General features: G+C 46.7%; 1 protein-coding gene across 9 annotated transcripts in view; it reads left to right on the top strand.

Annotated features, from left to right (window-relative positions):
- IKZF4 (IKAROS family zinc finger 4) overlaps positions 1 to 17,040 on the top strand; it is a 58,005-nt gene that overhangs the window by 32,899 nt on the left and 8,066 nt on the right. For 3 of the 9 annotated variants that reach the window (XM_088473065.1, XM_088473061.1, XM_088473070.1), the window contains 3 exons: positions 220 to 423; positions 2,160 to 2,309; positions 10,817 to 10,948. In XM_088473065.1, the coding sequence (XP_088329191.1) occupies positions 220 to 423; positions 2,160 to 2,309; positions 10,817 to 10,948 (486 nt within the window). The remainder of the gene's footprint in view (positions 1 to 219; positions 424 to 2,159; positions 2,310 to 10,816; positions 10,949 to 17,040) is intronic. The other 6 variants (XM_088473064.1, XM_088473063.1, XM_088473062.1 and 3 more) reach the window with 6 other exon arrangements.

Here is a 17,040-nt window from a genome sequence, read left to right as displayed (position 1 = left end):
AGAGTGGAGTACTAAGCACTCTACTTCTCAATTACAATATCTGGATTGTTTAGCAAAAATCCTGTTGTCTTCACGGCAAAGTGGAGTAGATACACAAGTCTTCTAGTATTTAGTTATTAGGAGGAGTGTAGAACAGATCAGTGTCCGTAGGGAGAGCATAGCTGGGCCTTTGGTCCCATGTGTCTATAAGATACTAACCAGCTTGCTGTTGTGTTGCAGCAGTCAGCGGGGACTTTATGTTTGATGCTGTTTCAGGTGAGCGGCCATTCCACTGTAACCAGTGTGGTGCCTCCTTTACCCAGAAGGGGAACCTCTTGCGGCACATCAAACTGCACTCGGGTGAGAAGCCTTTCAAGTGCCCGTTCTGTAACTACGCTTGCCGCCGGCGAGATGCATTAACAGGTCACCTGCGCACCCACGCTGGTGAGTGTGCTTGATATATTGTGTTCACCAACCCATCATGTTTTTAACTGTCTTACAATGGTTGTAAGATTATACATTGATATTTTACAGTACTGATTCCTTGCTTAACAACTTTATGCATAGAAAGCTTTTATTGTTTACTTTCCACACAATCGAATATCTGGTTAATTAAGATTCTCTACTGTATAAGTCTAACCTTAAGTGATTACTGTGAGTAGTTCAGTTCTTGCTAGCCACACATGCTGTGATATCTACAATCATGACCTCTATGCACAATAATTCAATTGACATTGATAAGATAGTCAATAATTATGTTAGTAAATGCAGTGGGAATGACTGCAGAACACCCCTATAATAGCCTGTTTGGGTCTCTTTGGCAGATGGCTGCACAAATAGCACGGAACAGCCAGATCACTTCAGTGTGTTGCAAAATTGAACACTGATTTTGTTACTCGGCACTGAGACTGAGCAGCAGGATCATACAGTATGTGGCTGGCATCCATCTCTGTGGGATGACTGAACATATTTGTTACTTGTTTGCAAACTTTAGATATTTCAGAACATATTTATTTAGCAAAGTGAATTCTAGAAACAGGGATTACTTTGTTATTCATGCTAAATTACTATGATTTTATTTTTGTTTTTTTGAGTTTGTGATTGGCAGAAAAAAAATCCTTAGAAAATACATTCTCCCTTTTTTTCTTTTTTTTATGTTCAAGGAAATCACTCTATTTTCTCTAATTAGGGATGCATTCCAATAGAATCTATCATTTAAAACTGTTATTAATCTTTGTATTGCGGGTAATTTAAGAATGTTTTTGAGTATGTATTGATTAAAAAAAAAAGTGCTTTTACATATCCTTAGGGGCATTCATGGCTCACTTAGCATACACGGTCAGTTGAAATATGCCTAAATCAAATGATCATTAAGTGAAGTTCATTCTAAGCAGTGTTTGTATACAGCTCCCTCTCTTAAGCCAGGTACACACTTGAACATCATACTTTCTATGCAATTTTACTTTCGATTACACTTATGTTCGGATGTCCCATTGAAAGTGCTGATTCATGTGTACACACCTTTACAATCTACCTTGCAATCCAGGAAAATCCTATGTCTTAAGATATCTGCTGAAAAGAGGAGTATGGGCAAAAGCATCGGACAATACGGTGGACAGTGTGTACATACTACACTTTTTGTCTGATATTGTACCATTGAATCTGATGAAAATTAAACTTTACATAAAAACTTCAATGTGACCTGTTTTCTTCCTATAAAACAAGATGTAGCACGAGTTGGTCGGTAATCAAAAGAACGGCAAGACAATTCTATAGGTGTGTACGCAGCTTTAGACTTTCAAAAAGAACAAGTTATTACAGCAGTCTCAGATTGCTGAACTCTGTTGTCTAACCCTAGACAAATCCCATCCCTTTTTAAACACTTATCCACCAATGGACAAAGAACAAGGGCTGTTTTTCACTAGGAAATTCCGGGTTTCTCATCCCTGAGTACTACTGGCATGAAACCGGTTACATATTGACCTTTACATCTTCATTTATAACTGTTGAAGATTTAGTAGGTACTGTTTGGAACCAGCTTTTGTCAGGTTATTTGTATATGTGGAGCCAGTAAAATCATCATAGATTCCTTTCCCTCCATGTACTGTGTTCCCCTCTCTAAACAAAGTTGGAGACCTATCTCTATTTTATGGGCAGGCTCTGTTTTTCATTTTTTCCAGTCTCCTCCCCCACAGTCGGCAAGCCCTACAAGTGCAACTACTGCGGTCGTAGCTACAAGCAGCAGAACACACTGGAAGAACACAAGGAGCGCTGCCATAACTACTTACAGAGCCTCAGCAATGAAGGTCATCACCTCTCCGCACACTCAGGTGAATGAGGTCCTCCATTATGTTGCTGCCAGGTTGCACAGTCACTAAATCACAAGGCTTTTTATTAATGGTTTCTTTGTATATGTGAAAATCTAAAGAAACTCCAAAGAGCTGAAGATATTTGATAATTTTTATTTCTTAGTGGAAGCAATTTTCTGTGCTCCAGGTTTCCTTGAGCAGAAAAACCACAGAAGAAAACTGTGAAACCACTAAATCTATAATGATGACAATAGCAGAGGCTTGTTTAGTTTAACAAGATTTCCTACAATTTCAAATATCACAGAGTTGGTCACAAGGAGAACCAACCACTCATGCAGCCCGAGTACCAAATGACAGAATTAATTTTCAATTTGATCACTTATGTAAGTGGCCAAATTGGACAAATCTGGCCAGCACTCGGGCTCAGCAGCTGCAGCATTTGGGTCCTGCTCGGGCTGTTGGCATATGACCATATCTACAAGCAGATAGCAGCTGACTACCCTGTCGCATGACAGACAACACACAACTAAATTTGTCATATTTACTGTGAATTACAGCTGCCTAGTTTATTTCTGTATTCATCTTTTTTATATCTAATGGCATTTATGAATATTCATGAGCAGAGAAGGAGCAGCCCATTACTGGCTGTGCTCCTGATAAACATTTTGTGACATCATTAAGAGGACACCATGCAGTGCTTTGGCTCAGTGTCAGAGGAACTTCTGCCCTAATCAACAGCTAATTTAACTATCCCCTAGGGCATTTACGACAGGCTGTTAGATATATTTATATATCTAATAATACACACACACACACTTACACTTGCACTTTCAGACGGAATGCCAGCGATCAGAATCCCGACCGCTGACATCCCGACAGTAAGTATTGGGTTATGCTGGGCACACACTAGGCCAGTGTTGGCTAACCTTGACACTCCAGCTGTTGTGGAACTATATATCCCAGCATGCCCTGCCACAGTTTTAGCATGCCCTAATAGCAAAACTGTAGCAGTGCATGCTGGGTTATGTAGTTCCATAACAGCTGGAGTGTCAAGGTTAGCCAACACTGCACTAGGCGATATGTCGCCCAATCCAGTACCCACTATGTCGCTGACGATGTGTGCTCTCGCGGGTCGTCAGCGACATCCTCCGTTGGCCCTACATGCAGGGCCAACGAATTATGTGGTTTGTGAGGGCCATGCTTCTGAATGCAGCATGGCCCCCACCGTCTCTGCCCGCATCGGTAAGTGTGTATGCACTTGCAGATGGCGGGTCCCGTCGCTGCAGATGTCGGGCTGGGAACACATAGTCTAGTGTGTACCCAGCTTTAGGCACTTGCCTAATTCTGTCGGGATGCTGCTGTTTGTATTCTGAGTGCCGGCACCCCGTAGCCAACTGCTTATATACAAATTTGACGTTTGGATGTTGGGATATACTGTTAATGTTAGATTTTACAAAACTGCATGACCGTTACATTACCGGGCATACCTGACAATGGGCCTGATCTGATGTCAGTAGAAGTTTTTTCAAGGATCATATAGGGGCCAGAAATTCATTCTAGTTGCAAGATCTTTTTAATGTATCGTAGTTGTGTTCAGTGTTTCCTCTGTGTCTTTATTCCAAGTAGAAAGAGATTTTATTTAATTTTAGCATCTCCTATGTAAGTTTGTGCCAAGCTGGATTTCAGTCTGACATCACTGGTTAGTGTTCCTCTTCCATCTTGTATACAATATTTTTTGTGTTAAAGAAAATCTTTTATGAGGTGTGTAGCCTAATAATGAACATGCATACAATGAACACAATACAGTTCACTGTATATAATGAGAGATCAGTGTGATGGGGGAAAAAGCTTTGATTACAAGTAGATTAAAATTTGTGAAAACTATGATTTCAGTGTGTCCTGAAAACATTTAGAATGTAAAAAGCTCCTACTGATATACATTACTGTTTCTACTTCAGAGTCCATAGGGTATCCACAGGATACCTTGGGGTATAGGTGATGACGTCAGGCATCGGGCACCATAGAGTTAAAGTTTTCAACCTCCCAGGATGCACTAGGGTCCCCCTCCTATACCCCGCCCCCGAGCCAAGGCATCTCAGTTTAGTTTGGTGCCCGGCCGGAGTCGGATGCACCTGTTAGAGGGGGGCTTAGAAGAGCCCCTGAAGCTTTCTACAATGCAGCTGTGGCTGCACATCTGGAAGTACAGCATGGACAGTCAGTGCTGACGTCCATGCTGTCTTCCCTACACCCCCGCCGGTACCGATCCGGGGATGCTGGTAAGCTTCTGGGGTCACAGCTAGCGGTGACCCCAGATGTTTTGGGACCATGGCCGGATCTAAGGGGGACAGCAAGGTAAGCAGCGGGGCCCTGCGGTGGGACCCTGCTGAACATGGTCCACAGTCCCCAGGCAGGGGGCTCCCTGGGGACTGGCTGCAGCGTGGAGCCAGGTACTAACCTGCGCTTCCACTACCCCCCTGGGACAGCTGGACCGCGGCTGAGCGGTAGCGCTGCGGCGTCCCAGGGGTTAAATGCATGCCAGGGGAGCGCGCCTTCCCTGTCTCACAGCCGGCGCCTCCCCCGCTGCACACGCCGACTGGCCCTGTGGCAGCGCTCCTCCCCCAGGCCAGCCTCCTCTATGCTCCTTGGCGGCCATCTTCTCTGAACGCATGGTGAACGCTGCTGGAAGCCTGGAAAGGTGGCATCGCAGTCTGGGTCCCCCGGCATACCTCTCCTCCGTTAAGGTTCAGGTCAGTGTATGCAGCGCTGTGTCCTACCAGGCTCCTTGTCTGCGTAGTTGAGTAACAGCGCTGATAGTGCAGGAATTCATTTTCTTTGCATTGTATGTGACTTCTGCTAGCGCTGCTGCCTGTAGTTTCATTTCTACTGTCAGCCTTTTCACTGTCCCTGATCTTTTTCTGCTAAAGCCCTTGCGGTGCGGTGATTGCAGGGTGGTCTCACGCTATACTAAAAGTATTCGTGTGAGGAGTCACATACTTACCATCATGTCTGAAAGTGATTTCCTCTCCAGCTTCGGTGTACTACATGTAAGGTACCAATAGCGGCGGGGGAGGGTAGCGCGGAGGGGCTATGTCGGCAGTGTTATTTATTGGCGCGGCCAATTACTGTCATGGCCCCGGTACAGGAGCCGCCCTGAACTTGTTTCGCCAAAGCACTTACAACCCTGGTGGGCCAGTTAGCTCCGCAGCCTGCACTCTCACAGATGGGATTGTCACAGCAGTCAGTGGTGTCGTCACCCATGCAGGTTTTCCCGAGACAATTGATGGTACCCCACAGTCTCCCTAATACCCCTCCCCAAGTCTCTCAGGAGCCTGCGTGGGTTAATTCGCTGACAAGTTCTGTACAGCACTTGTCGGACGTGTTACAAGGGGTGTCTGTGTTGTGGCCACATAAGCGGCCGGTGGCATCTCTGTCTGCTCCTTATGAGGATGACGACGTGACGTCTGATGATGGGGAGATTCTGGATCTTTCTGACCAGGAACCTCTCCATACTAAAGAGGCGGACGCTAGGTCCAAGGTATATATTCCTGGACTTATTCGGGCAGTCCGCACAGTTTTAGTGATTGAGGATGAAGATCCTCCGGTTTCCAAGTCTAAATATGCCTTTTTTAAGGATATTAAGGGTCATGCCACAGTGTTTCCTCTTTCGGGTCAGCTAGTGCACCATTTAGAGGAGGCGTGGAAACAGCCTGGCAAACGGTATCAGCCTCAGAGGTGCTTGGCGGTGGCTTATCCGTTTGCGGATAAGTATTTTTCTAAGTGGGAGTCACCTCCACAGGTGGATTCTCATGTGACACGCCTGGTCCGTAGTGCTACGTTGCCCATGCCCTCCATGTCTTCCTTGAAGGATGCTACGGACCGTAAGGTAGAGATCTGCCTAAAGTCCGTTTATTCCCTTGCGGGTGGGGGGGGGGCAGCTAGGCCGGCTATGGCCATTTGTTGTGTAGCCAGAGCTATGGAGCGCTGGGCTGATACTTTGGAGGCCTCTCTCGATTCCGACTGTTCGGCTGAACAGACCGAGTTGATAGGCAATATCCGGGATTCGGCCACTTATATCAATGAAGCGGCCTTGGATGTCAGTACCCTGGCGTCTCGGATTTCTTCGGCTGCGGTAGCTGCTCGACGCACCTTATGGTTGCGATCTTGGAAGGCGGACTCTGATTCCAAAAAGGGCTTGGAAGCTTTGCCGTTTAATGGAGAAGTCCTATTTGGTCCGGATCTGGACAAAATCTTAGCTACACTGGCGGCAGCCAAGTCGGCATGTCTTCCGTCTGCTGCCGTCCCTTCCAGTTCTGGTAGGTCGTCCTTTCGGCCTTACAGGGCCCAGGGTAGGCCTAAGACTCAGTCCTTTCCCAGACAGGCTGGCCCCAAAAAATCGGCCAAGCCCCGGAAACAGGCCTGGAGTACCAGCAGTCCGGCTCCTAAGCCGGATGACAAGCCTGCGGCCTGACGGTCCAGACCTCCCTTTGGGGGATCCCAAAGTGGGAGGCCGCCTGCTGCAGTTCGCCCAGTGTTGGTCGGTTACCACGACAGACACTTGGGTTCACGAGGTGGTTTCTCACGGGTATGCCCTTTCCTTTCGGCACAGGCCCCCGTCCCGATTCTTCACCACGGGTCTTCCATCAGACCGGAACAAAGCAGTGGAACTGCGGAAAGTCTTGCACACTATGCTCCAGGCTGGAGTTATAGTGCCTGTTCCATTCTCCCAGAGGGGCCAGGGTTTCTATTCCAATCTGTTTTTGGTGCAGAAACCCAATGGGTCGTATCGTCCGATCCTTAACCTCAAAGCACTCAACAAGTCTTTGCAGGTGCCGAGGTTTCGGATGGAGACCCTACGGTCCATCATTCTGGCGCTGGAACCTGGGGATTACATGGTGTCGTTGGACATACAGGACGCTTACCTGCATGTCCCTATTCTTTTACGCCATCAACAGTTTCTCAGGTTTGCAATCCGCTACGACCACTTTCAGTTCCGGGCGTTACCTTTTGGGCTGGCGACAGCACCACGTGTATTCACCAAGGTGATGGCGGTTATGGCGGCTTCTCTGCGGCTGCAGGGAGTCCGCATGTTACCGTACTTGGACGACCTTCTGTTGGTGGCAGGATCTCCAGAGCTCCTTCTACGTCATTTGGACCCGACCATTGCGGTACTGCAACGGCACGGCTGGTTGATAAACTGGCAGAAGTCCACCCTGATCCCATCCCAGAGGATTCGGCACCTCGGAGCCTTCTTGGACTCCGGACAGCAAAGGATCTTTGTGACGGGGGAAAAGATCTCGGTCTTGCAGTCGAGGGTGCGCAGTTGTCTGCAGAGTCGCCGTGTGTCTCTACACTCGGCGATGAGGTTACTGGGCTCCATGTTTCGACATGGTGGAATATGCCCAGTTTCACGCCAGACCTCTGCAGCAGTTGATCCTGTCCAAATGGAATGGACTGCTTCAGACTCTAAAATCACAGACAATGGTGCTCACTCCGGAGGTTCACCTGTCTCTAACCTGGTGGTTGCAGACGACCCATCTCAACAAGGGTCGTCCGTTCTGGGTGGCGAATTGGGTCCTGTTGACAACGGATGCCAGTCTTCGGGGCTGGGGAGCAGTCACGGGTCCACACTTGTTCCAGGGCAGGTGGACTCGGGCGGAAACAGAGCTTCCAATAAACATTTTGGAACTCCGAGCGGTTTTCAATGCTCTCCAGCAGGCACATCGGGTTCTCCAAGGTCACCCAGTGCAGGTCCAGTCGGACAACGCTACCACCGTGGCCTACATAAATCGGCAAGGAGGAACCCGAAGTCGGGTGGCTCTCGTGGAGGTGTCCCGGATCCTGGTTTGGGCGGAGCGCAATCTTCCGGCCATATCAGCAGTCTTTATCCCTGGAGTCCTAAACAGGGAGGCGGACTTTCTCAGTCGCCAGGACGTTCATCCGGGGGAATGGTCTCTGCACCAGGACGTCTTTCAACTTCTCGTGGACAGGTGGGGTCTTCCAGAGATCGACCTCATGGCGTCACGGCACAACAACAAGTTGCCGGTGTACGGGTCTCACACAAGAGACGAAAAGGCGTCTCTGGTGGATGCTCTGTCCGTCCAGTGGACGTTCCGGTTTGCTTATCTGTTTCCTCCGGTTTCCCTTCTTCCACGGGTAATCTGGAAATTCAAACAGAAAGGAGGGACGCTCCTGTTGATAGCTCCCGCGTGGCCCCGGAGGCACTGGTTCTCAGACCTCCAGGGTCTGTCCGTGGACATTCCTCTGCGGTTGCCGTTACGACCGGACCTCCTGTCACAGGGTCCTTGTCTTCACCCGGACCTGACTCGGCTGTCTTTGACGGCGTGGCTGTTGAGACGGCCATGTTAAGGTCCAGGGGGTTTTCCAGCTCTGTAGTGCAAACAATGCTACGGGCTCGGAAACCATCCTCTGCAAGGATATACCATGGAGTGTGGCATACGTTCTTCCAGAGGTGTCGACCGAGAGGTTATGCCCCTCGGGAGTTCCGTCTGTCTAGAGTGTTAGCCTTCCTGCAGGCGGGACTGGACCATGGGCTTCGCCTTGCGTCTCTGAAGGTGCAGGTGTCTGCCCTCTCCGTCTGGTTCCATCGTAGGATTGCTGCAATCCCTGATGTGCGCACCTTTATGCAAGGTGTTCTCAGAATTCAGCAACCTTTTGTTCCACCGGTGGCGCCTTGGGATTTAGCTGTGATCCTGAGGGCTCTCCAGGGACCGCCGTTTGAACCACTGGGCTCAGTGGACCTCAAATGGCTGACAGCTAAAACAATTTTCCTTCTGGCCATTGCTTCGGCCAGACGTGTTTCTGACTTAGGGGCTCTCTCCTGTAGACCCCCTTTTCTGATTTTTCATAGGAACAGGGCGGTGCTGCGCACTCGTCCTGGTTTCCTTCCTAAAGTTGTCTCAAGTTTTCACATCAACGAGGAAATCGTTGTGCCGGCTTTTAACTCACCTGATCTTTCAGTGGGTGAGGCCACTTTGGACGTTGTGCGGGCCTTGAGGATTTATGTTGACCGCACTTCTTCGTTTAGGAAGTCGGACGCCTTGTTTGTCCTCTATGGCTTCCGTAAAAAGGGTTGGCCTGCTTCAAAGCAGACTTTGGCAGGCTGGATTCGTATGGCCATTTCAGAAGCTTATCTTCATGAAGGCCTTCCGGTTCCTTTCTCTGTGAGGGCTCATTCCACTAGGTCTGTGGGTCCTTCGTGGGCTGCTCGACGTGGTGCCTCTGCAGTCCAGATCTGCAAGGCTGCCACATGGTCCTCGGTCCATACCTTTGTGAGGTATTACGCGTTTGACACCTTTGCCTCTCGCACAGGAGCGTCCCCACCCTTAAAGGATACTGCTTTGGGACATCCCCAAGGTATCCTGTGGATACCCTATGGACCCTGAAGTAGAAAATATAAGATATGGTAAGATCTTACCTTTGTTATCTCTATTTCTACGAAGTCCATAGGGTTCCACAGGACTCCCGCCCTGTCGCACCTGTACTGCAGATGGGCTTTGCTCTGGTCACCGGTTTTTCCGTCTCCCTCTGGTGAGAATGTGATTCTTGTGTGTGTCCAGATCTTTTTTCTCTCTCTTCCTTATCCTCCTCCGGCCTATGGCTTGGCACGTAACTGAGATGCCTTGGCTCGGGGGCGGGGTATAGGAGGGGGACCCTAGTGCATCCTGGGAGGCTGAAAGCTTTAACTCTATGGTGCCCGCTGCCTGACATCATCACCTATACCCCAAGGTATCCTGTGTAACCCTATGGACTTCGTAGAAATAGAGATAACAAAGGTAAGGTCTTACCATGTCTCATATTTTTATAACTGTCCTTTTCACATCTGTTAATATGCAGCTGTACAAAATCTTTAGACCTCTGTGATAAACACCAGCAAAACCACCTTCCACCCATCCTGACAGCTTCCCTGGAGTTTAATCCTAGTCAGTGCTTTCATTCAAGACCAGCGGTTAGGGCATGCAGATTTCTGATACGTTTATACACTAGGGTGAGCCAAGGGAGAAAGTTTGGTTAAGCCTCAGAGAGAAATATTTTCTTCTATGTAAAAGATCGGCAGTGTTCTAGTAATCTTTTACATGACTGCAGAATGGTCTCCTGTGGCTGACACAAGTTATGCGAATTTTTGCAATAGGAAGTTTATATCCAACAATTTCTTAATGAATCCATTAGATACTTTCTATGGCAAAGAAAAACCGGTTTCTGGTGAATTTCTGTCACCTATTTTGCCATAACTCCTTCATTATAGTATAACAAAGGAGTTATTTTAATGATTTTTTTTTTCATAAAAATAGTGTTTGCAATTGCAAAAAGTGAAATTGATGACAACAAAATCTTTGCATAATCTTAATAGTTTGCAAATTACCATTTGCAATCCATTGCATTATGCAATCACTAATATCGCCATTGTGTTCCAATTGCCTGTTGGACGGCAATTGATTGCAGTATTATGCAGCGCACATTACTATAAAGCACCAACAGCTGGCCCAATCTCTTCTCTCCTTTTCCTCCAGGTGAGGAGATACGAGACCAGGATATGGGACCAGATGCCCTGATGCACCCCACCTCTGACCCGCCGTCTTTTATGGACCGGCTGGCGAGCAACCTCACAAAACGCAAGCGCTCCACTCCTCAGAAATTTATGGGTAAGAGCACATGCTACAGTGTGCAACAGAGGACAGTGCTTGTGGAGTATGTGTAACTCAATACTGCCATCTAGGGGCAAGTCATTAAAACATCCATAAACATCCCATATTCGCTGGTCTAGGCTCTAAAGCTAAAGTGTAATATTTTATACATTTGTCTCTGATAAATTTTAATCTTTCCTACTTATTAATTCCACCTTTTGTGTTTTGCTTGTTTAATGCTACAGTTCAACTGTTTTTTTACCTGAATTTCAAGTCTCCAATTTTTACCTGATTTTATATGGTCTTCTTACCCTTATATCTGTCTGTTATTAACCAGTTTTGTTCTATTAATGTTTACAATTGTAAAGCGCAACGGAATATGCTGCGCTATATAAGAAACTGTTAATAATAATAATAATAATAACGTGTATTAAATTGATAGTTGCAAAGAAAATTTATTTACTTTTTAATGGGATTTTTTGGGGGGTTCAGTCTCCCACATACACAAGGCAGTTCTTACCTTATATGCACAATATTCATATAGAGGCTGATTCTGAGTTGGTAGCGAAACTGCAAAAAATTCAAGTAACTTTGCATTTGGAACAATCCATGTTGCAATGCAAGGCATGTAGGATATACTGTATACTGGCAGCTTTTGCATGTAGGAATAATAAATTCAAGCATAAGTAATTCATAAATTAGCATTCACTTATCTACTAGGTGTTATACCCAGCGTTGCCTGGTTTCAAGACTGGACCCTGAAGTACACCTGCAGCCTTAATTTTTTTTACTTTGTCCTCATCTAGAACCTGATAACTATGCAAATTAGGAGTAAATGACAATGGAAGCAGGCGCATTCTCATCCCATTTGGAATGTGGTATGTCAGGAGCTGACTGACTTACAGAGCAGAAATCAGTATAGCTTCAGAAACCACTGCAGAACAAAGGGGGTGATTCAGCTGTGGACGGATATGCTACAGCCGACGGAGATCCTGGCCTCTCTGCTCCCCCTCAACGGTGGCGACACGCCTCTGTTTTGGGAAATGCAGTCTGTGACCACCTGCTCCCCACCCAGAAATGGCAGCAGACTGTGAATCACTGACACTGCTGCGGGATTCTGCCAGAGTGAGACAATGTGTGTCTGAAGCCAGCCCCATGGGATTATGTGATAGTGTTCAAACCTAGGCAAAAACCTAATTCTGGTCAAACTACACCACAACGTCAAATTTGGTTGAGCTAGTTCCAAAACTTTGGCCGTGCATAAAGGACAGACACTTTCCTTTTTCATCCAGATGGGGATGCCATTACCTCTGGGTTATGTATAGTGAGCTGTGGAGTCAGGCACTAACTAATTAAGGCTGGCTCCCACCCCTATATAACCCTTCCCCTTCCACTAGTACTTCAGTCTTGTTTTTAGTGCCGTGGTGTAAGTTACTAGATAGGCCCTAGCTTTTTTTAGTCAGGTTTATTTTCTTTACTTTCATGTTTTGGTTTGGGTGCTTAGTTCCTGGAAACAGGTGACAAGCGCTAGCAGAGTCGCAGCTAGTTAGAAACAGAGGTTTGTGTGAACCCTGTATCCCACTCTAAAGAGGGCCTCTGGGAGAGTCACCAAACTACATAGTCCCTGGGACTCTCTCAATACCAGACACACATCTGAGGGGACCGCTGGCAAAAAGGTAAACTTGGTAAATTTTTACATGCAAAAACCTTGTTTGCTGTATTACTGCTTCCCGGCACTCAGGTTTAGCAGAGCGGCCGGGCATCTTACTACTCACGTGGCAGCAGCTGTAGGTGTTACAGAACAGAGCATGCTTCCGGCTTTTTGGGTAGGGCGGCTCGTTGGCCACGCTGCCATGACGCGGTGCCGCTGCACCTGCAGGCGCGCTGTCTATGATGTCATCACTAAGAGCCACTTTACATCAGGCAGGCCCTGTGCATCTACGGAGGGAGGCGCCGGCTGCTAGGGAACGCCTATGATGACCTCAGGCGTCCTGAATAAAACAGGATGCTGACAGCGTGCACAGTCACGCCCCCATGCATTTAAGTGACAGCGGCTCACGGGGCTTCATAAGCTACGCCCCAAACACTATTTTGGCAGGTGTTTGAGCGCTGCTGGAGTCCTGCTTGGCTAAGACTCACTACAAAATACAGGGGGATGGCTGTCTCTTATCAGATAGGCAGTTAAACTAGGAATATTACTTTTGGTATTAACCTGGTGATATGTGGTGGTCTTATAACATTATATATATATATATATATATATATATATATATATAATCAATCAATCTCAAAGTCCAAATTCAGCCCGGCACTCCCCTCCAATATCCGCAGACAGCTTGCTCCTGGTGCCCTCCACTGGGGTACGAATCCCCCACAATATAGAAATAAAGAACTGGCGGCACTCAGGAGACTTTTGTAGAAATGGTGAAAAACTTTGTGCTTTTAATCTACGTTTCGGGACTTTAAAATCCCTTCTTCAGGATACACAACATAACAAAACAGTGCAAACACAGTGTATAATTTATATATATATATATATATATATATATATATATATATATATATAATGTGTTACATGTTACCCTGTGCTCAAACTCCTAGATTGTTTGATCCCTCGGTAGAGCCCAGATGGGCCCAGGATATGAGACGATGTCTCGCTGAGATGACAACGTCCCGAAATAAAATGATAATGTCAACAGGAGGGTCCACAGCTACTAAGATGTTCAGGCCAGACCTCAGTGGATTTTCCTGGAGATGAGGCTTCAACCGCCTCTTCCCAGGAAGAAGGGGAATTGGATTATGAGTAGTGGGAAGACACCTCAAACTGGTAGGATGACTCCCATTCTTATTCAGGGTTGTCTATGTTGGTAGATATGGTCCGGGAGACTTTGCATCTACAGGAAACAGCTATTCCAGTGACTAGTTCAGTTTCTTTCTTTAAGAAACATGTATCTGTTTTCCCAGAATTTTCACATTTTGGAGAAATATTAAAAAAAGCCTGGTTAAAACCGGATTCCAGATTTCATATTCCAAAGAAATGTAAGTATCTTTATCCTTTTTCGGAAGAGGATACCAAGCTTTGGGAAATTCCACCCACGGTGGATGCTTTTATTGCTAGGTTGGTCAGGAATATGGTTATCCCCACAACACAGTCTGTAACACCTAAGGATAGGAAGAATGAGGCTATACTTAAGTCTACATTCAATTTGTCAGGAGTCTTGCTGCGACCTGTTCTGGCCAGCACCTGGGTGATGAAGGCTATCAATTCCTGCATGACCCAGATGATTGCTGGGTTTCAATCAGAGAATTTGTCTGAAGATAGTTCTTTAGCTGATCAAATTTTGGAGGCTCTGACCTATATAGGTAATGCTTTAATAGACACTATTCACGTACAGTCTCATATTTCTGCTTTGGCCATTTCCGCCAGACATTCTCTATGACTTAAAACATGGAAGGCAGACATATAGTCCAGGCATGTTTTAGAGGCACTGCCTTTTGAAGGAGGTTTTTTTGTTTGGTCCAGAAGTAATTAAAATTATTTCTCAGGTTATGGAAGGTAAAAGTCCTTACCTTCCCGTATCAAAACCAAAATCTCCTAGGTTTTGTTCCTTTTGGACCCAAAGCAGGGGAAGCTTTCTTGCCTTCCGTGGTATGCTTAGAGGTGCCTTCATGGGGCGTGGTGTCCCCGCCACCCTGCTGCTATGTCAGCAGGTCAATCCACATGATTGTCACGGGACTGGGACCCCGACCTCTGGTGGGAGGCCACTTACTCAGATTCCGGGAAACCTCCGGCCTGGGTGTTTGGATAAGTGGACTGGTAATCAGGGGTTATATTTTAGATTTGAAGGGTCCTGTTCCAGAAAGATTTTTTTCTACTCCTCTCCCTGTGGATGGTTGCAGAAAGGCGGCTCTCATAAAGGCATTTTTTGTGCTCTCCGATTCTAGAGTAATTATTCCGGTTCCGGTACTACAGCAAGGCCTGGGGTTTTACTCCAGTGTTTTCTTAGTAGACAAACTAGACTGGTCGTTTAGTCCCATTCGTCCCATTCTCAACCTCAAGGGATTAAATCTTTATCTCCACTCGGAAAAATTCAAGATGGAGTCGGTAAGGTCAGTCATTTGTTCCATGAAGGAAGGGGAATTTCTGGCCTCCATAGATCTCAAGAATGCCTACCTCCATATTCCTATATGGAGGGTTCATCAACATCTTCTGCGTTTTGCAGTGGGGCACCAACATTTCCAGTTCCAGGCTCTGCTATTTCCAAAGGTTATGGCACACATGATCTCCCAACTCAGAAGTGTGGGGGAGTCAATGTATTGGCTATCTGGACGAATTATTGCTAAGGACGCCTTCAATAGCCATATTGCCCTATTGCAACAACATCTTCAGATTATCTTAGGCTCCAAAGATTCGGCTGGATCCTCAATTTTCCCAAGTCAAATTTATTCCATCTCAGAGGATGGTATTTTTGGGTCTTCTCTTCGACACCCAGTGTCAGTGTTTCTTCTGCAGGCAGCAGATTCAGGATCTTCAATCCAAAATAAGGATCATTTTACAGATGCCTCATATCTCAGTCCCCAGGGCTATGCCGTTACTGGGAAAAATAGTGGCTTCATTCTAAGCTGTTCCTTTCGCCAGATTCCATGCGCGACCACTGCAAAACCAATTGCTTCATTGATGGGTAAAGTCATACCCTCGATTAAGCAGACAGATGTTCTGATTATCTCTGCAGACCCTTCAGTCACTCCTATAGTGGCGGCAGGATGCAAATCTGAACAGGGGTTGCCAGTTGTCTGTAATAAATTGGATCATTGTCACCACAGATGCCAGTCTAACAGGCTGGGGGGCGGTGGTTCTAGACAGGCACCTACAGGGTCTTTTGGTCTGTCCAGGAAGCTTCTCTTTCCACCAAAATACTGGAATTAAATGCGTTTCGGTATGCATTGGTTCAGGCTCAATCCCATCTAAGGAGCCTACCAGTGCGAATCTAATCAGACAATGCCACGGCAGTTGCTTATATAAACAAGCAGGGTGGCACACTCAGCTGGTGAGCAGTGAGGGAGGTTTTTCACATGCTTCATTGGGCAGAAAGTTGAGTTCCAGCTATTTCAGCAGTTTACATTCCAGGAGTGGACAACTGGGAGGCGGACTTCTTAAATCACCGCAGTGTGCATCCAGGACAATGGGAATTGCACCAGGAAGTGTTTGCGGAAAAAGTTTCCACATGGGGGTATCCAGACATGGATCTAATGGTTTCCTGTCTCAACAGGAAACTTACAAGGTATGGATCTCGGTCCCAGGATCCTCGGGCTTCCCTGGTGGACGCCATGATAGCACCTTCGGATGGAATACAGCTTCCTCCCCTGGTAATGTTACCAAGGGTAATTAAGCGAATTCGATACGTGGCACGGCCGGTCATTCTGGTGGCTTCAGACTGGCCACGCCACCATTGGTATGCAATTCTTCGGAACATGTTGGCAGACATCCCGTATAGTCTGGCCCTGCATCCATATCAGTTACTTCAGGGTCCATGGCGTCACCCCGATTACCTCGCTTGGCTTTGACGGCATGGTTCTTGAATCCAACATCTTGAGGGCCAAAGGGTTATCAGAATCTGTTGTAAAAACCCTGATACAGGCTTGCAAACCAGTCATTTCCCAGATTTATCATCGGATATGGAAGATATATATTTCTTGGTGTGAACGACACAAGTTTAAACCTGAAAGGTGCCGAGTGTCTCGTCCTTTTGTCTTTTCTGCAAGATGGGTTGGTTAAGGGTCGAAGATTGTCCGTCCTCTCTCTTAAGGGAGAAATTTCGGTTATCAGTGTATCGTCCAGCCTTTAGCCATGCTTCAGTGACTACTAAAGCTTCTACATTAGCACTGTTGGATGTGGTACGTGCGTTACACATTTACTTGGAGCGCACTGCATCTTTGAGGTGTACGAATTCTTTGTTGGTGTTGATTGATGCACCAAAAAGAGGCTTCCCAGCCTAGAAAGGATCCATCGCTAGATGGGTCACTTTTGCCATCCAGCAGGCATATTTGTCTTCAAAGGTGACTGTTCCGGCTTCAATTCGGGCCCACTCGAATCGTGCTTTTGGGGCTTC

Source organism: Taudactylus pleione, unplaced genomic scaffold, assembly GCF_031769625.1.
Source record: "Taudactylus pleione unplaced genomic scaffold, aTauple2 ptg000130l, whole genome shotgun sequence".
Classification (NCBI taxonomy): Eukaryota; Metazoa; Chordata; class Amphibia; order Anura; family Myobatrachidae; genus Taudactylus; species Taudactylus pleione.
This window is presented reverse-complemented; position numbering and strand designations above follow the sequence as displayed.